Below are 21366 nucleotides of genomic sequence, written 5' to 3' on the forward strand. Positions count from 1 at the left end.
TGGCTTCGTCTTCGTCTCTATCGCCTTCCTCTATGCTCAAGTGTGGTGCCGTCTTAGCCTCTCATCTTGTTTCCTCTACTCCATGATAAGGTGGTTGCATCGATAACTCACCACAATAAAATAACAACACAGTGAGTGATTGTGATATTATCAGCAAATAACCGTACGATGTCGCGAAACCCAGATACACTGGGATTGACCCCGGCATCGATATTGGCATCGATATTGGCATCTATAATGGCATTAGTGTCACCACCGGTGACGGTACATGCATCGGCATTTGGGTCAGCGTTTACGTTGGCATCGACATCATCATAGGGGCATAGAATGTTGGGGACAAAGGTGCCCCATAATATGTACCTGCGAGAGGGGTAACCGCAGGGTGCTGCAGTGGTGCATAGTGTGGTGCTTGTGAAAAAAACATAGAGTTATTGAAATGAACAGGAATAAGTGGAGTTAACTAACTAGGATGTGGTGTAGACATCGGTGGCGCCTTTTGGGTCAGAGCTGATGACAAACCCGGTGCGACACCTCATTTGGACCTACGCTATTGGCCCACTTGTCTTTGCCTCTTCAGATGAAGTTTCTTACTCCTCGCCTCCACCGATAGCAGATACGGCTTGCCGGAAACTCTGAACCAGGGCATGTACTCCAAACAAGTCGTCGTGTCTAATGAGAAAAAGAGTTCGTAGATAGGTAAGAATTTCATCCTATGATCCCAAATGTCGATATACTCCTTGTCTTAATCTTGCAAATTCTCGTCGTTCTTCCCCTGCAGATCCAACTTATGTAATGCTTCCACGTCTCGCGGCGGTGGTGGAATTTGTTTCCTCCACCCGAACTATTGCATCACTCAATTTGATTCATGTATTTCCACTATCGCATAAACTATCAACAACACCTTCACATCCCACATACTTCGATTGGCCAAAATTTTCGACGAGACACATTCTATGATATTTGGGTCAGTGTATGGCATCCATTAAAACTGCAAAGCACAATTATAAATTTTGTTATATACGAAATTTTATTTTACAAATCATTACGTAATTATTATAGGTTTAGGGTAAATAAGTAACTAACCTCAGCTTTCGAGTGTTGATCTAACAGTTGCTAGATATCTTAGAGCTGCACGGGTAGTCCCACATAACTCAGCCCATGGTTTCACCTATAGAAGCGATATGTTAATTCAAACATATAATAAATAAACATTTACTATATAAACTACATATTTATTAAAAAATGATTTTTACCTTGTCACCAATGGAAACATATGTAGGTCATTCACTCGGAGACGTAGAAATGGTAGTTTCCACCAAGCCCATAACTGCAACAAGAGCAGGCAACCACCGGTGGGCATCTTATATGGTTCCATCGCCCGACACCACTCCCAATAAAATGTGGTCAACATAGCTAATCCCCAACTCATTCGTCCGCTTTCTTTTAAGTCGACTAGGTATAGTAACCACCTTATGTGTACCAAATTTTAAAATTTATCGGGCATTAGGATATCCCTAATTAACCTCAGGATGAATGCTCGAACGTATTGTTCTTTGACGATGTCGGGCATATCTGTAGGAAGCTCTTTGAAATTGGTTTTCAACCACTTCATATCTACCTGGCCACCGTAAAACTTCTTCGGCACCTTCCCCAAAAATGTCTCGCAAAGATCCTCTTTACCGAGAACGGCTCGCTAACCCCGTGACGACTAGCTCATCCACCGGTAAACCAAATTGTAAAACTACGCCTCAAGTGTGATTGTACTCTCATCGCCTAGAAGATGGAAAGTGTATGTCCCGGGCCTCCATCTTTCTACTAACGCATTGATGAGTGTAGGATCAAGTTTGCAGCCCCTAAGCATACAAGACACATGCAAGAATCTCGCATCTTGCTAGTAACCACGAATTTCTGTGATTAGGCCCTTTGACAAATTATGTATGAACCCCTCCAAAGCACGATCGTCCGCCTATTTATATCGACAAAAAATAATTTAAAATATTTTTAAAAGTAAAATACTTTAAAACCAACTTAATTGAAAATAAAGAAATTTAAAATTTCATCTTACCATTATCACTTGAGCAGCGAAAATGTGCTTGTCATCGAAACAAATCAGAGAGGTCATTCGAGAAAACTTAATCGAAACGAATAATATATGAAATAATTAAATAAATCTACAATATTTTTAAACAAACGTATTGGAAAATTTAGAACAAAACTTGAGAGAGTTTAGAAAGAATTAAGAGAAATAAATTTGAGTGAAAGGAATGAAAAATGACTTGGTATTTATAAGAACAATAAAATTACCATTGAGGCCTTCAAAAATTTTACCATTGCCAATGTTCAAAAAAATGACCGTTAGTGGAAAGCTCACCCAACTGAGCCCACTTTCACACTCTTCTAAAACTACTACTTTTCTTAAATTTTAAAAAAACGACATACAATTAAAAAAAATGACATTATGTTCAAATTTAAAATTTAATTTCTATATTTTAATTTTTTATATAATTTAATATCTCAATTTATCAATATCATTAATTAATCTAAATATTTTATAATGATTAAAATAAATAAATTTTTAAAAATTATTAATTACGTTTTAAGTCATATTCATTATTACAATGTCATTTTTTTAGAATTCTAATGTTAACATCTGAACATAAATTTTACAGAAAAACTAAATTCTTGAAAACAAAAATACAAGGACTAAATTAAAATGTTCAAAAACTATACTTGAGTATATTTTGACCTTTAAGTTTTTTTACATTATAATTTAGCCCAAAAAAATACAAATATCCTCGCGTGGGAGGTAAGATTCTAGTTAATATGAAAAGTAAGCATTTACACTCTTTGGGATTCGACACTATTTATCATTGGTCGGAAATTTGAAACAGCCATAGAAAGTAAGCGATGCATGTATGTATCAAAATGTGGATTGAAATCAAGAATCTGATCTGTTGGAGGTTGTAAAGGATGAAAGAAGTCCAGCAGCTTGTACCGGTAAGATGTCACCAAAGGTTGACATGGCAGCTGCAGATCGATCCTTGAATATCCCCACTTGCCCATCCGTTAACATTGATCCCAGTTTTAACGTGCTCTCTCCGAATCTGCTCCCAACCTGCCCGCCCCCAATAAAAGGAATTTCATTATCAACAAAACATTTCGAACATGCTACCAAAATTTTCTAGTTTTTATCAGAAGCACAATTGTGTATGAAATGCTTGGCATCACTTCAAAGTAAGAATATGAAAGGAATTAAAAACAGTAATATGTAGAAGCCATACAACTGGATATGGGAACTATCTCAGACCGCTCACAACTGATATCATGGACATGGAGAAGTTAAAAAATTTTAAATTAATGTGTCAAGTTATAAAAAAAGTAGAGTTCTTAGTCTCAATCAGGTATATTATATATGGTTCAGATATATATACACACATATCAACTCAAAGCCTTATTTAACAAGTTATGCTCAAGTATATTCAACTCACAATAAGCCACCTTGCCAAACTGCATATTTACGCATATAGTGTCTACCAAGGGGTTGAGACTTGAGATTCACCCTATAATTATTTTGTTTCCTTACTGCCCAACACATTCATCATCACGTTATATGTCATGCCCCAACTACGGATTCTTACCAATCCAGTTGAGATTCAGTAAGAAAGTCATGTGGGAAAACTATAAAAGAACTTATATTTCTAAGGTATAAATAGATAGATTTTGCTTTTTCAACAAGATTTAATGGTTTTGATTTGACTATTTTTTTCAGGGTAAATTCCATTTACAACCCCAGGATTTCCTACTTTTGTAAATAACACACTACAAGTTATTTTCCTTGCACTTAAACAACCTGAAGCTTTATTCTATTATCATAGGAGACTACATCAATTTTGACCAACAAATTGCACAAATCCACATATTTAATAGGTATCTTTGTAATTTTGTTGTGTGAAATTAATTTATTCCCCTATAACAACAAATAAATTTCAGGATGCTAAGCGCAAATTAAAAAGAAAAATTATGAGGTATTATTTGCGAAGAGCTAAAACCAAAAAGGGTGAAACTTTAATCAAACCTTCAAACTGGATCAAATAAAACCAAACCAATCTATTCCAACCAACGTACTTTAAACTCATAGCCATTGGCAAGGCCTATAAGCATCAGCCAGCATGCTTTTGAAGTGAACACTACTTTTATATGAATTTCTTTACTGTGACAGTGGGAATTAGAAAAGCCATTTTAAATGCCGTAAAAAATGATGAATAGCATTACCTGCATGAAAGATTTTAAGAATGGTGTTGCAACACCAAAACTCTGGTGATCATCCAAATCACCTTTCTGGGAAAGCTCTCCATTTGTATAAGCTTTCCAGGAACTTCTTGAAGTAACATCATTGGATGCAGCCATAATAGGTTTCCCATTATTCCCTCTAGAAGACAATGCTGGGGCACTACATGACCAACCATAAGTTATAAGAAAATCAGATATATGAATAAATAGCCCAGGATAGTATTATACATTGAATAAAGTGAAAATAAGACTATAGCAAAAAAAAGTAAAACAGACCTGATTGGAAGGTATTTGAAACGAGGAACCACAGAACATCTCATAATATTCGACTCAGAATTAGTAGGCAGTTTCTGTACAGTATCTGTATACATCCGATTAAGTTGAACAAAGAACCCAAAGAGCACAGCATGCCTGAGGTATGACTGCTTCTCATTCTCCCATAAGTATGGCTCATACCTTGAAGTTATTCAGAAAACACTTTTAATCAGAAGAGATATATGCAGTCATGCCTAAATCCCAACAACATAAATAGAACATACAAATGTTTACTAGTTGAAATCCTGGCTCTAATAATAAACTGATAGGCGAAAAGGCACTCAAAAGGAAGCATCAAGAGAGCAGATGACACATGGGCAATTTCATCAGATTTTTACACAGTTTGATTAAGTTCCATAGTACATTTTGACAAAAAACTGTACACATTTTATCAGACTAGTAACAATCTGTTATGCGCCTTGGCGTAGGATCTAGTCATAGGTCTAGACGAGAAAGAATTCTTGCTTCGACCTATGGTTACTCAAAAGGCAGATTCATCCTTGACTAAACCCCCTCCCAAAATAACATTTCTTTTTGATAGAATAATTGTCTATCTCTTTATTTCATATTGGCAGCCTTTTATAGACTGTTAATAACAAAGGAAAGAGTCCTAATAGAATTCCTAACTTAAAGTTTACGAAGGAAATAAAAACCTAATATAATAGAGAAATTAAATAAAACTAAAACTCTTAATAAAACCTGATATAATAAATAAAACTAAAATTCCTATTGCAATAAAAGCGTCCATATCATTACTCCCCTTCTCGGAGTTGAGCTTGTCCTCAAGCTCAAATTCAGAATAAACTTCAGAACTTATCCAAAATCATCTATCTCATCATCTTGCTTGCCTTCAACATCTGGTACTTATATCCAAAATAACCTCTTACATTTGTGTCTCATGGAATAAGACTCGTCACAATTATAACACAGCCCTTTAGCCCTTCTTTCCGCCATTTCTGTCTGTGTCAATCTCTTAATAAATGGTGCAGAAGAACCTATTTTGCCGTTGTTCCTTGTTGGTTCTATTGTTTGTCCCCCTCCCTTTGCAATGCTCTTAGTTGTTGGAATGATTGAATTGCTGCCAGTGTTTTGGGAAGTTGGCCAATTCAAGATGGCTCGAGATGACAATTTGGAAGAGAAATTTTGTTTACGTTCCAATGTTCAAGCCATATTCATTGCAACTCCAATGTTTTTCGGTTGTTGCATCTCAATATCAATTCTAAGTTCCTCTATCAACCCGACAGTAAAGAGGTTTACTTGTTGTCGAGGTTTAAGATCAGTAGTCCTAGCCAATAGTGATTGAAATTGGCGTTGATATTCCTCTACAGTCCCAGTTTGTTTCAAGTTGGCAAGTTCTACCAAGGGGTTATTACTCATAGGTGGTCCAAACCTTACATGACAACACTCTTTGAAGCGCCCCCAATCAAGATTTGCCTCCTCTTCATCCATTTGATTAAACCACAATTGTGCCTCTCCTAAAAGATGGAATGATGCTAAGCTTACTTTGTCTTCTTCGTTAGTTCGTTGATTGCCAAAAAAAATTTTGCATCTTTTCAACCACCCTAAAGGATCTCCAACACCATCATAAGTGGTAAATTCCATCTTAGAGTATCGTGGCACCATGCACCCACCGTGTTGCAAGTCTAAATTCCTTTTCCTGCCTCCGCTGCTACCCTGTTCTTCATTATTCTTCTCTGAGTCTCCTTTCGTTATCTTTTGGACCGAAAGGGATAATATCGCCACCTGCTCCTCTAATGTTTGTTGCCCTGTAGCCATTTGTTCCATGAAAGCCTCTAGCTTGGTTGTCAAAGTCTTTTCGTCACCCATGACAGCTGGCTCTGATACCAAGTTGTTATGCACCTTGGCATAGGATCTAGTCACAGGTCTAGACGAAAAAGAATTCTTGCTTCAACCTATGGTTACTCAAAAGGCAGATTCGTCCTTGACTGAACCCCCTCTCAAAATAACGTTTCTTTTTGATAAAATAATTGCCTATCTCTTTATTTCATATTGGCAGCCTTTTATAGACTGTTAATACCAAAGGAAAGAGTCCTAATAGAATTCCTAACTTAGAGTTTATGAAGGAAATAAAAACCTAATATAATAGAGAAATTAAGTAAAACAAAAACTCTTAATAAAACCTGATATAATAAATAAATAAAACTAAAATTCCTAGTGAAATAAAAGCGTCCATATCACAATCTGGTCTAGATAAACAAATGCAATAATTTACCGGATGAAACTTTGCATTAACTTCTGCAATGTGTCAAGTAAAACAGTCAGAAAACTTCTATTAACAGGAACGACCCATTGTAATAAACCACAGCACCCTGTACTTGCTATGTGCTTAGAGTTTGGAGGTGAATACCAGCAGCAGGCAATCAGGCCACTGCACTACTTCTCCTGTGTTTCCTTTATCTCTCATATCTTTATTCCTTTCTCTCATATCTCTAGCAGGTTTCCGTTGTCAATGGTGAGGCTGATAGTGATGGTGTCATAACCTTCCTCTTTTAATTTTTTATTCCCCCAAGGCTTACTCACATGTCCTAGTCATAAGTCCAACAACATTGTTTTTTGTTCCTAAATCAGTTCTTTTAACAAGAAAACCTTGTAGCACATCCAACCACATTGATGTCCATGCTGCAAAACTAGGAGGCATGTCCATATCCAACACAAACAGGACATTATTGCGAAGGAGAGCTGATGGCAGAAGGCATGTCCATACACATTAATATCCTCACTAAAGTTGCTGAGATTAGTTAAGGGTAAAATAAAAAATTGGAAAGAGCTTAAAAGACACTTTTATTGCTAACAAACAGCAATTTCACATGATATAAGTTTTCATTACATTTAGGTGGAGCAAGAAATTTGGTTATGGGGACTGTAGGGCTTAAAGTAGTACCCATGTTTGAAGGGATTGTTAAAATTAGTAATGAGACCATATACAATAACAATGTAATTGCAAAGCAAAATATTAATATTTTTTTTTTTTTAAAATCTCAATATCAGAAAATATCCACTAAACTGTCATTGGGGTTTTTAAACTCCAATAGCATGATTTTAGGGTTATTAAATAACCCATTAGTGGAATTTAAAATTTTCTGTCCCTTGAACAATAATCATCATAATACTTTTTTAAAAAAGAATCATTATAATACATTAATGATAAAATAAAAAGACATGTAGCAGCATTTAATCTCACAGCAGAACTTAAAAGTTCCTTCAAATAATAGTCATTATAATCCATTAACGATAAGATAAAGATCAAAGTCTCAACATATAGAAATTAAAACTTGAGTATAGCAAATAACTACAGGAAGCATAGGCCTTATATAACTTTTATATTACTAATAGAGTTATAGGAAATAAAAAGAAGAGAAACAGTAAAGAAGATCAAATTTTCAAGCATTTTGAAATTCTTCTTTCAAAAATAAAGCAAGACCCAAATCAGTTCTGATTTGGGTAATCTTGGTTTCAAGCTAATTCAGCTTCCTGTCACTGGGGCATGGGTTATTTCAAGTAATTGGCTTTAACTTGAATTGGGTTGGATGCAAATGTAAGATTTTATCACCCTGAGTTAAGTTTTATAAGGACTAAGGTCAGATACTCACCAGCTTGTGGCATATCTCCAATTTTGACATTTGATATCAGGAAAAAAAAGGTTCTTTAAATGATTCGATCATGTAAAATTCATTTACTAATTTAAAGTTATTTTATATCAAATATTAACAATATCCTTTTATCATGAAAAAATATTAACAATATCCTGCTACCAAACAATCATTAACAATTTTTGCTATACTGATAGTATTAACTTTTTATTTTTATTGCTTTGATTATTATTAGTTATCCACAATGAATTACAAATAAAACTTAAAATGTCAACCATATCTTACATCTACTCAAGGTGAAAGAAAGTAACATATTTAATATGTTCTCCAATTAGTTCTAATGTTCATTATCGTTCAAGTTTATCACTTTTAAAAGTTATCTTTTATCCACTACATATTTTATCATTCAGAAAATATGGAAAATGAAAGACAAATGCAAATGAAATACTTTATGTATGATATCTAATTTTAAATTTTAATTTAATTCAGGCTCTTGTCTACATGGGTGCAAGTTGATTTGATTCAGAGCAAACCAGGTTTGGGTTGCATGGGAGCGGATTGTTGATCTTTTGTGTCCAATCTAGTAGGACAGATCAAGCAGATTTTCAGTCAACTTATTTAACTCTAATTGTGGACGGTAACTTTTTTTTTTTTTTTGAAATAATTCAAACAAAGTTAAAACAAATAAGAAAAGAAAATTCATTTGATTTAGTTAATAGATTTCCATAGTTGCTTTTTCAAGATTTTCATTTCGCTCTTGTGAGGAGAAAATCTAACAGGAGGAATTTGTTGCTACCAACCTAATTCTATTCTTGGACAAGATAAATCCAAGGTCAGTTGACAAGATCTAGAGCCAGCAGGATATGGATCTATTGCCAACCAACCACATCTTCTAGTTGAACCTAGATCTCGTTGATCTGTCAGGGATTTTCCAAATACTAGATCTAGATGGCTAGGATGGATGTAGTCAAAACTGGCCTTGAATGCAACATATGCTAGTATTCAAGAGACCAATAGTGCTGTGGTGTGCTCAGTTTAGTGGTGTTTGATGTGAAGTTTGTAGTGATGGTAGGCCAGGTGATTATCATATGCTATGAGCGAGAGAGAGATAGAAGATTTCAGAAAGAAAAGGAAAAGAAGAGAAACTAATAAGAGAAAAGTAAAAAGAATACAAAGCAGGCAATAGACAGAAGAGGTTGTTTTTTATAGTAAAACAGTAAAAGAAAAGGAAAGGGAAAAAAACACAAACAAGAGAAAAAAAGGTTTAGAGGATAAGAAAGGTGTTCCTAGGAAACCGAAAGAGAAAAGGAGGAAACTAAATGAAGGCGAATCAGGGACGGGTCTTGATAGACTATGAAGGCCCCAGCTCAAAAAAAAAAAATTCAAGACTTGCATCTCAGAAATCCTCACCATCAAAAATTTAACTTGTTGATAGTAATCTTATTAGTTATTATCATTAATGTATAGAGATTTTAGGGATTGACTAGCACATAATAAGAGCGTATATAATCTTCGACTTTCCTTATTTGTATGCATGTCTACTAGTATAAATAGGTGACGTATTAGGGTGTATATCGTCATTGAAATGTATATTAAAATTATCATTCTCTCTTCTTCTCCCTTTTCTTCTACTTTCCCACGGCTGTAACAGCCATCACCAGCAGCCACTGTTCAGCCACTATTTTTCTTATTCTTTTCCCTCTTTTCCTCTATTTTTCTTATTCTTTTCCCTCTTTTCCTTTCTTTCTCTCTCTCCCTTGATTTTACATAACTAAATGAAGCTGAATCAAAGACAGGGTCTTGATTGACCATGAAGGCCTCATCTCAAAAAAAAAATCAAGACTTGCATCTCAGAAAAATTCCCTCACCATAAAAAATTTTAACTAAATGAAGATGAATAAAGACGGGGGCCTTGATAGACTATGAAGGGCCCAGCTCAAAGAAAATATTGGGAAAACTACAAGCATTTAAATCAAGCTTTATCTCACATGCAAATCAATTAACAATTTCCCAAAAAAGTGCCGGACAATCCCCTATCAATATTACTTTGGTAGCAAACCATACAATATGAAAGAAGCATGAGAAAAATTAAAATCAATGTTGGATGCATCTTGGTTCTTCTGATATTGAACAGAATACTATGTGGTTTTTACTCTCTATAAAAGTTGTCAAAAATTTTAGAATTATTATTAAAAATTAAATTTATATTCATCATGTAAAAAGTTATGGAAACACTTACGTCAGCCAATCAATGGCATCCAACTTTTGCGAAAGAGAATAGACCAGCCCATCAACAGCATCTCTAACAACAGACTTAGTCTGAGCTTGGTCCTTCCTTCTGAATGATGATTTAGACTTCGGTTTTCTAGATAACTCTTCATTTACATTGAAATCACCCCCAGAAAGAACATCAGCAGCAAACCTTATGTCCAACAAGACCTGCAAAATTCCTTTCTCTGACAGTTGAGCTCCCGAGGCCTCTCTAGTTGAGAGAAAGTTCTCATAAATAGAAATGACCTACAAGATGAATGCCAAAAAAAAAAGGTGCCAAACATGCTTAGCCAACTGGACTATAATAATAAATATACCAACAAGAACAGAAAGAAATGAGAATCTAGCAAAATATAATTTAGAGCTAGTCAATATTTTTGAAACCAAGGAAAAAGAATCCACCATATGAAACTTATCAAGAGAGAAGCATAATTTATTTATTCCGTTAAAGAAATTATATAATACTTCATGCAGAAGCAATGACCAATTAATTTTCTTTCAAGTGGATGTAAATATAGAACTTGTATCTTGTTTCCTAGTAAGTCATAAACCATAGTTGCCAATGCTGTTTACCAAGGAGACATCTTTTACAATATGCCAATTGCAGTAAATTAACTAAGTTTAAACTGAGATAAACATTGAACCAATTCAACACTATAACCACACTGCATCCCCACCCCAAAGAGAGAGAAATGCAAACCGAATTAGGGAATGTACAACCAACCTCTCAGCAGTGGCACAGAATAGGTGAAACAAAGTAAATGCATAAAAGTAATACTAACTTTTCAAAAACTTTACTAATTGAGCCGTTGTGCCTATATATATTCCTAAGATGTTCATTTGGAACCAATTGCTTCAACCCCAATCAACTGGAATTTGCCAATGGCCATGAAAAACATCATAATATGTTGAGTCTTGCTGCAATTTACTATATCCAATATAAGCTTGACATTCTAAATACCATTATCAGTGCCATTTTCTGCCTTCACTATAGCATTTATTACCTTCAATCGACATCTCATTTTATAATTAGAAATTGAAAAGCATTTAACAAAATATAACAATTTTTTATATAAAACGTGAGCAACAAGACAGCATTAAACTCTTAAATCAATCTAAATCCACACTAAACACATAAGTTGGATAGAAACATGAAAACAGACCAAAAGAACATTTAAAAAACCAAAATGGAATCACCATTATTATGTAAACATGAAAATCATACTACAGCAAAGACTAATTAACCTAACAAATGCTTTAAGTTTTTCTTTTCTTTTCTTTGCGCCATTGAACATCAACTTAAAAATGCACAGCTTTAAACAAACCAACTTTGCATATGCAGAATCATACTCCACACAACTCATAAACATTAACTTCTCCTAACCAGAATACCAACTTTATGTTTAAAGATGCCTTGATGAAAACTAACATAACTGTTGATATATAACTTATCTAATAAGAAGCACAGAATATGCAGAAAGTACCTGAGAAATTAGTATCAAGAGAACCATGTATTCAAAGGCAAAAAGCCAGAAAATGATCAATGTATGCAAAACTTGGTCTATATTTCAAAACTGGAGTAAAGCTTTCATCTAGTACCAAATACATACATATATAGAGACAAAAACACACAGGCATACATCTTCCATTACCTAAATCTGTTTCTTGCAAATAAAAGATAAGTAAGCTTCTACAGGAAACTGAACGAAGGAAGCCAAATCGAGACAAACACAAAAAAGAGTGGATGAAATAAGGGAGATTGAGATAAATCATTTTCACTGCAATGGAGAAAAGCTGACATAGATGGAACTTTAGAAGCAGGAAGCAGGTGCACATTGTTCTGCTTCTACTTGAAAAACACTGTACACCCTAATTTCACATGATGACAAAAATATTCCACAGGTAAGTCCTAAAAACAAGATACTGATTTACCAGATTTACTTATTCCTCATCATAGTAATCCATTCTGGGCAACAAATGAGATATTTTAAGCAGCGAATGAGGTCACACCCATTATGCTAGTTGCAGCAACAAGGAGAAATCTTAACAGTGGTAGGCTTACGTCAGTTAATTGAACACTAACCCGATCTTGACAGTGGAGTAGAATAAATCAATTAGCTTACCTTGAATCTAACCAGCATTCTTTCTTCTTTAGAAAAATTTCAGTTATATCTTATAAATAATACCACAAGAAAAGCAATAGGATCAATAATCATTAACTTTTTTATTTCCCAGAGCAATTAATAGTGTTTCCTTTTTAGCATTCCCCATCCTATCAATGGCTATTAAAGAATTCCTCAGCATCTATGCCACCTTCAAAAAATTCATTGTCATCCAATTCCTTATTCATCTACAATTTTTCAAAACAATGGATTCTATCAAAGAGCTTATTCTCGCAGAATATTTTGGGTTCTAGGGTTCTGGCTTTAAACAATTAGAGCCCTTATATTAGATTGAAAAATATTATTCCATTTTGCCAACAACCATATGATCTATTAGTAGAGAGTTGGACTCTCAATTACATTAACCATGGTTAAATCCCTAATAGCCTTGAAAACAACTATATACATGTCTGTGTGTGTGTGTCTGTATACACATATTAGATGATTTATATTTTAGGAAGAAGGGAGCACGATGATGATGTTAGCAATATATCATCAGACAAGAATATTTTAAGCGGTTGTGGAAAAGTAATGATGCCAGAGAATTAATGAACAATCTCACGACAAGCCATTGCTGCACTAGTAGACAATTCAATATGCTCCGAACTTGTTCATATGACATGGCAATATACCATGCAACAGTATGAAGTCAATCATCACCAAAGACAGTTACAGATCATGTATTTGATTATGTGAAGAAAGAAATGGTATACATTCTCATGTTAGTGTTTGAATCAATAAAAACATCAAGCAATAAATAGGGTAGAATGAAATTCACTATTGTATTTATATTTTATTTATTACTACCAAGAATTTTTCTCTTTCCTTTACCAGCTTTAAGGACAGTATGTTGTGATATTTAATGTTTAGCATACTTGAATCACTCCACAGATTTATACACTCATATCATCCTGCTTACTCAAGGGAAAGAAATGATAAGGCAACTTTAAACTGAATGGACTCAAACTTATCATCTAGCTCAATATTGAAGGATTAATTATGTTAAAAACCTGATAAATGACACCTCAAAGCTTTGTTTCCTTCAGCCTTAACCCAAGTGAACCAGAACAGGTAGCAACCAAGTACTGCATCAATACAATAATAAAATCCCTCGCTAAGCTGGTGTCATGAGTCAAATTACATTAATTTAGTTGGAGAAATTACCAAAGAAGATTGGAAAATATCATAATAATTGTGGAATGGGATGTTAATGTCTTTTTAATGTTTTTGTAAAACTTTTTATATTAAAAATTCTACAAAAACTATCCACTTTTAGATTTTTTTTTTTTTAAAAAAAAAACTAAATAACTCTATTCTAGATTTTTTTTTTTTTTTAAGAAAAACAACCAAATTCTAGTATTCAAAAATGAAACAGCAAATTAGAAGGTCAATCCCAATTTATAGTAATAACGCCCCAAAAATCTAAGAAAGTAGAGACATAAAAACCATAAGTTATGGACTTGTATAGAAGAGGATCCTCAAGGGATAAAAACTGAAAGTTAAGAAACAATGATCTAACCATATGCAATTTAACAAATACAATTAGAACAAATAAACTATCAATTAAGGCTTTAATGTATACATTTACAAGAAAAAGAGCTTCAGAAATAACACCATCAAGAAAGTAGTTAAAGTCAGTATGCACAGCATTGTTTTGGTATGAGTTTATAAGCAAGATAATTGTGGAGTTCCTAGAATAATCAAAGAACATGAAGCAAGACAAAGTTTGTACCTTTTCTATAAGGCTTAATGCAAACCTCTGCACAATTGATCTGTTCAGAACATGGCCTCCAATACTATGAATTTCTTCACATGCTTGACATAAGAAGGAGATCACATAGAGAGAAGGCATAGATGGGAGTGATATTTTCATCTCAGATGACCCCTCATCAGACTGTTCTTGCTTGACAATTATCTCTTCCCAACCCTGAGCAATATATAAAAGATGAACGAATATGTTGATTAGAAACATATACTTACATTACAAAAACAAATTATATTAATTTGACCAGATGAAAGTCTAAAAGCCTCAGCTAGTGTTCAAAAGTTTTAAAGCAACCAGAGATGAGGCAAAGTGCAGAACTTTTCTTCACAAGATTCTAAAATTTCATTCATCCAACAACTAATGAACTCATCTGTTGCATTCATATATCATATTTGGCATTCTATATGCCAAAGAGGAAAAGTAAAACATGAAAATATATGATGAATGGTGTGTCAGGGTGTAAAACATAAACACAACACAGAAAACTTAAGGTGTCAAACCCTGAGCACAAATACAATACATGTGTTAAATGTGTCATGTTAAGCATGTTTATGTGTATTCTATCATGTTTATTGAACGTGTTGTGTTCTTCTTGTGTTTTCGTATTGTGTCCAAAAATTGCTAATATAATTATGAAAAGCTTAATTGGGACCTTGCATACTTCTTACGTTGCCCTTGAATCTTGGAGTTATATTTCTTTCAGTTTGAGTTGTAAAATTTTATTTTTCTTTATTTTTTCTTGAGTTTATTTAAGGTTGTCAGGGTTTGATCCCTAGTCACTGGATCTAAAAGTCCAACACCCTACCGATACCACCTGTCTATTTTCTCCTGATTTGAAGGGCAATCAGATTTTGTACCTAGGAATTTGTTTAGGGTTTCCTTATGTCATTGGCTTTTGGTATAATTTAAGTTTTTAGTTTTCTATTTTCACTGTGAATAATATCAATTTGTATAAATATCTAAGCAACATGAAAAGCTTGAAATACTAGTTTTAGTGCATTAGGGACACCAGCAGTCTGTAAAACTCTTTTTTGGTTTTGAAGATATAGAAAGGAATCAAAGAATGTCCAACATTATTGCTTTTGAGATTGTGCAATGCAATAAAACATAGGTGCAATTCCTATAAAGTCTTATGTGTGAATTGTACTGGTTCCTCCAATCAACCTTAGGTTTGACCCTAAGGAACCCTGAATATGAGGCACAGGGATTCCTTCAATCAACCTTAAGTGTGATATTCCATATTTCTCAAGAATTCCATACTATAATATCACCATAAATCCTTATCACTTCTAGGGATTGCTTTTGTTTTATGCTTTAGGTTTTGATGATCATTTTCTAAACATTTTCAAAATTTTACAAAATAAGTTATAGAAATTATAGGAAACAAGATTTTGCAGCTTCCTAAAATATCCAAAACTTGTCTCATAAAATACAAAGAGACAGCAATGCATATTTCATTCTGCCTTTGAAAACCAACAATTAGTTTTAGAAGCTTATGTCTTTCCTTTTGTTTTTCCACTTGCAAAAAGGCAACAATGAACTCCAAACTCCTTTCTCATTCCAAATTTTTCCATTGCTCCTTCAATCTTCAGTTGCTTGTCTCAAGTCTCTACTCCTCCCACAAAGAAGCTCTCTCATCCTACTTAAAGAATCTTAGACATTGAGTAACTATTTCTCTATTCTTTTGCTTTCCCAACATTTTTTATCAACAAAATAAAAAGGATGCAGGAATGTGTGCTTAAACATGGAGAACAGGTTTCTGATATCATCTTGTCATAAAAATTTTACTTGAATCATTATGTTTTTGAGTCAAACTGTTCCATCATTGAATCGAGCTATGGCCTTTTAGTAAGAGAAGTTTTACATGAAAGAAAAAATAAACAGGGAATAGACCATAAAACATCATATACATGTTTTGTGTTTGCTTTGGCTGTAGAATATTGGATTATGGGCCATTGGTTTTGGGTATTAACCATGTTACCTTCTTTAATATCTAATCGCTGCGTTGTTTATTTTGGTGGAGGGGTTGCAAAAGCCATTGAAAAGTATAGCAAAGGATGAAATTCACCTTAAAATTCATACAGAACTCTTTTATTAAGAGCAAAATTATTTTTAAAATAGAAATAAAACTGTCCAACCACCATAACAGTTGATTATAATTTAATTTTGTTTAAATATTTATCAAAATTGATTATGCTGATCAAAGATGATTTTTAAGTTTTTAATCATGCAAAAGCATGATTTAACAAAATGTTTCATATTGTCAAATTTTGAGAACAAATTAAAATAAAAGAGAATATATAATTCTAAAACAGTAAACTAGCCCCAAGCTGTCCTACAACAACACTATAATACAAACAAATATACCTAGTAAACTTGATGATTTCCCTTCTGAAAATCATTACTGTTATATCAAATAAAAGAGGAACTTCTCAAAAGAGTCCATCCCATTCCCACTACTCATGTACAGTAATTGTTTAATGGTTATCTTCCAAAGAAACAAAAATTGAATAAAACAGTCAAGACATATCAAAGGTGCACTTTGCATTCCACCATTTGAACCATCATAAAAATAAAGAATAAAGAAATATACCTTTACCATTAAAAGACCCTGGAGCAGTTAGATTTATATTTATCAATAACCTCCCCTAGTTAAAAACAATTCTTTTATGATGCAGGAATATTCCAGACTTTATCTGAATTGCTTATCTTTATACAGTTTTTGCATGTGTTGCTTTACTTAAGCTAATAGTTAGCAATTAAATTTTAATTTATTAAGTGGTCATGACATCATGTGACTAGCATGTGATATATTATTAAGTTTGAATAGCTACGATTATTTTTAATTTTATTTTATTTTATTTTATTTTATTTTATTTTAACCGTACAAAGGCTTGGTCAGTGGCCCAAATAGCTAGGATTAGATGGGGTTTAACCATACAAAGGCTTGGTCAATGGCCCTAGTCTAAATAGTCTTTGGATATGTTATACAGCCTTATTAAATTGGACTATTATTTAAAAGTGGTTCCATATTCCTAAACCCTAGTTATCATGTTCCTATATCCATCCTTCTATGTAACCCCATTCCCAAGCTACTGACATGCAAACGAAGGCAAAAGGAAAGAGGGAGAGAGAGAGTAAAGAAATGGTCCGGAAAATAGTTACCCTTAAAGGAATTGATGCAGAGAATCCATCATCTTGTCCAAGCTCCTGAGAGAGAATAACTGAAAGCTCATCAGATAACCATGATATCCATAAGCTATAAGCTCTTACACACAGCTCTCGCATAACCTTCCAAAGATCGTCGAGTTTTGGGCTTGCACTTTCATTTGCTCCGAGCAATGCAGCAGTAGCATATGAACTTTGCCTCTGAGAACTAGTGAGCATTTGCCTTCCAAGGCTGTCAGAGAAAGGAGAACTGTTGACAGCTTTAGATTGCCACAATAAGGAAGGCAGCTTCTCAAAAATTGCAGGAGCTGTGTATTTCACCCAGAAGCGTGGAGAGCCAAGAATCACAGGAATGTGTTTGGAGTGATTCTCGAATGCAAACAAGAGTCTCCCAATAAAAAGAGATATCTCAACAATTATAGAAGGAGGTTCACTCCCAATGGCAGTGTACAAGATATCAAGCTCAGTTTTGAGTTCTTTCATTATAGTTGACAAACTTTCATAACATTTATCCTGCAGATAGGGGACTAGATCCTTCAACCTCACAGATACCTTGGAAGATTCAAGAAAACTCAATAGATCCTCAAGAACGCTTTGGCAGAGACTGTCCACTTGATCTCTGATTCGGCTTACTTCAGGACCAAAATAGGCATTGAGACAACTTTGGAAATTATCTTCCTCAGGCACTGCTCTATTTCCCAATAGTGGACCAGCCTTCTTACAGTTATTCGGTTCTGTAAACCAAACCCTACCACCTGTAGAAGACCTAGTCAAATATGTCTCAGAAACGACCTTCTCACCAGCAATTGCTGCAATGGTGTGGATCACACCTGACACATTGACAGCTCTGGTCAGATCTTCAAATCCTGAGTCAATAATCATTTTCATCCTCCTGGCAAAAGCATCTTCAAATATCTCATCCCAAAGATCTGAATCACCTTCCAAAACAAGTTCTCGGATCCTATTCCAAGGCAACTCTATGTCAGACCCAAAAACATTTTTAAGCCATTCCAAACTCCCCTGCAAAACCTCCTTGCTTTCCATGGTCAGCCTTATCGACTTTTCAGCAGCTCTAAGGTCTTGGCCACTAGATATGGCATCAATGAGATACCTCCCATTAATCTTACTGGTGATCCGTGCCCTACAATCCCTCAACCAACTCCAACAAGTGCCAGAAATGAAAGTTTTATGAAGTATAACCGTTACAGATTCTAATTTATCCCTAAAAGATTTCCACAACCTGATCTCATCATCAGGATTTGGAATCCCACCAAACAGCTGAGAAGCAGGGGGAGAACCCAAAATAACCTTATAAAACAGAGGCATGTCATTCATAACGTGCAAAAACAACTCTCCTACCTGTGCTACGGTTACCTGAATTATGCTTAAAACATCACAAAAGGCCGAAATGGCAGTGGAAGAGGTAGCATTAGCATTACCAGCAGAAGCAGTCAACGCGTGCAATATCCAAGTTTTTCTGGCTTCAAGGAACAAGCCCAGAACCTGCTCAGGATCCAGCTCATCAATGACAGCAACGGCAGCCAAGGCATCTGCATAGGCAGCGACGGACAGGCCCCGGTCCAACAACCTCTCACGACTCCTCTGGGAAATCTGAGCCTTGAAGCTATCAACGATCTGCCACTGGTGCTGAAGCAAAGGGAAATTGGACAAGATGCTGTGATCCAAATCACCATCGGGTAGCATCAAGTTGGAATGGACGTGCTTAGCACGGATATACCTGGCGGCCGCTTCCAAGAACATGGACTCGTCGAGGCAGCCCCAAATGTTCTCGGGCGTGTCGACCAGATACTTAACGCGGCAGGCGATCCCATAGATGCGGAGGCGAGTAGTATTGTTGGGGGAGGATTGGAGTTTGGGGGAAGGTTCCAAGTCAGAGACGGAGAGGGAGCGGATACAACGGTGAATGGAAGAGATGTTGGAGGAAATGGATTCGGAAGCTGATTTCATATGGAGGATGGAGTCGGCGGAGTCAATGAGGTCACGATAGCGGGTACCAACCAGCTGCCGGAGCTCCTCCTTCTTGTCCTGAATCTGTTTGTTGGTGGTGGATTCCACATTGCGGATTTCGGAGATGGGGTTGGCGCGGAACAGTGATTCGGCGTCTCGATTATCCGCAGAAGCTGAGATGAGTCTCATTATGCTCTCTCGTCTTAATTTTGGATCCCACTCAACTTGCTATTCCTATTTGTTGTGAATTCAAGACTGCATCATGAAATGTTGTAATACCAGGGTCGCGCTCGCTGTTCGGAAAACCCAACTCCCTTCGTAAGTTACCTACGAGCCAAATCGGGGCAATTGGTAATAAGGTTTTCTTTTTATCAAAATTCCCTAAATTATCGATAATTTTTTGTTTTGGGTATTTGACTTCAAAAAATTACAAAATATTCAGTCAACTATTTGAAAGTTTTGATTTAAATTATTGAGTTTTTAAAATAGATGTTCTATGACTTTCTTTGTTTGCACTACTTGCACCAATCGAAAACACTCATTCCATTTTTCTTCTACAACTCAGTTTTTTTTCATAAAACAACTTTTAATGTCATGAATCTGCGAACCAAAATCTTAATTTTCTTCTTCTGTTTCCTACACTGATCACCAGATCGACTTAAATTTAAGGTATGTTCTTCTATTCACCGATGGGTCCTGATTCAGCGTACCGATTGTCAAATCATTACTTGGAGCTCACTAGTCAATTTAAAAAAAAAAGAACTTAACAGCCTAGTAACTTAAATAAAACTTTAAAATAGTTCAGTGGCTTAAATGAAAACTTTCATGAAACGGCCCAATTTTAACCAGTGTCAAAAAATGTACTTTCGAAGTCAATTTTTGTCAATCAAATTAGTAGAAATATTAACCGAGCAATTTATATATCTAGTGCGAGATTATAATATTGAATTATCAAGTAATTAAATCGAGAAATTCGTTAATTGCAATACCAGGACTAAGTTGCAAAAGTGTAATCACAAATAAGTTTTGATTGAAGAAATGCTTGAGTCCTTATGAGGCAATTGAACTAATGACCAAATAAATATTGTACCATCATTATTTCATGATTAGTTGATTGGGATGATCCCATCCATCCATTTCCATTAAGTAGACTAATCTTAAATCTTAGTCATTCATTTAGCTTAATTAAACATGGTTAAAGAAACTAATCATATGTTTATAAGTCAAGTGTGTAGGAGAGAGAATAGAAACATTGTAACACCCCTCACTCGGTCTAGTCACCGAACCTGAGTTACGAGATGCTATAATCAAAATACAAGAACATTCACATGCAAAGTTTAATACAAAATTTCATTTTAAAATCATTAAAACTATTCTAACCATATTTAAAAGCAATCATCATTAGATTCAAGCATGTTTAAGATTAAATTGGAAAAATTTTAAACATAATGTGCTAAAGTTATTCACCAAAATAGGTTTCGCCAAATCACTAACCGCAAAAAATGATGCATAAATCAGTTAACCAATTTTCTCGCGTATACTCTGCCAGCCATAACCACTTGCTTCTAGACGTGTCTGCCATGTTGGTTTGCCTCTGGACAATATGCCATAACATCTTGATTTCACAAAGTCCGCATAATAAGTCACGCTTGGATCATCCGCCATGAATACTCATATGATTACTATCTGCAGCTTTGAACATTGTTGTCATATCCATTTAACAACTCATATTTATGAAGTCCGTCGTGAAACCAAAAATAATTTCACACATCCAAGGCATGTATTCATTTCCATTCAAGCAATTAATTATCAATGT

The 21366-nt window shown here is 34.8% G+C and overlaps 1 protein-coding gene across 1 annotated transcript; it reads right to left on the reverse strand.

Annotated features, from left to right (window-relative positions):
* Window positions 1-2714: 2714 nt before the first annotated feature.
* Window positions 2715-19901, reverse strand: LOC107948483 (conserved oligomeric Golgi complex subunit 1). Its single transcript, XM_016883047.2, has 6 exons — window positions 17580-19901; window positions 14382-14576; window positions 10456-10733; window positions 4567-4746; window positions 4273-4450; window positions 2715-3115 (listed from the first exon to the last, which is right to left on the reverse strand). Exons 1-6 carry the CDS (start codon window positions 19737-19739, stop codon window positions 2939-2941), a joined length of 3168 nt encoding a protein of 1055 aa, XP_016738536.2. The 5' UTR covers window positions 19740-19901; the 3' UTR covers window positions 2715-2938.
* Between the last annotated feature and the right edge of the window lie 1465 nt (window positions 19902-21366).

The sequence above is a fragment of the Gossypium hirsutum genome, chromosome D05 (genome assembly GCF_007990345.1).
Source record: "Gossypium hirsutum isolate 1008001.06 chromosome D05, Gossypium_hirsutum_v2.1, whole genome shotgun sequence".
Lineage (NCBI taxonomy): Eukaryota > Viridiplantae > Streptophyta > Magnoliopsida > Malvales > Malvaceae > Gossypium > Gossypium hirsutum.

What these genes read in the sequence shown, in the direction of transcription:
- LOC107948483 (XM_016883047.2), bottom strand. Translation starts at nt 19,739, where the DNA reads ATGAGACTCATCTCAGCTTCTGCGGATAATCGAGACGCCGAATCACTG. An exon ending in GATGCCATTGATTGGCTGAC is followed by an intron (nt 4,747 to 10,455) that starts GTAAGTGTTTCC and finishes AATAACTTCAAG; the next exon opens with GTATGAGCCATACTTATGGG. An exon ending in TTCAAATACCTTCCAATCAG is followed by an intron (nt 4,451 to 4,566) that starts GTCTGTTTTACT and finishes TTGGTCATGTAG; the next exon opens with TGCCCCAGCATTGTCTTCTA.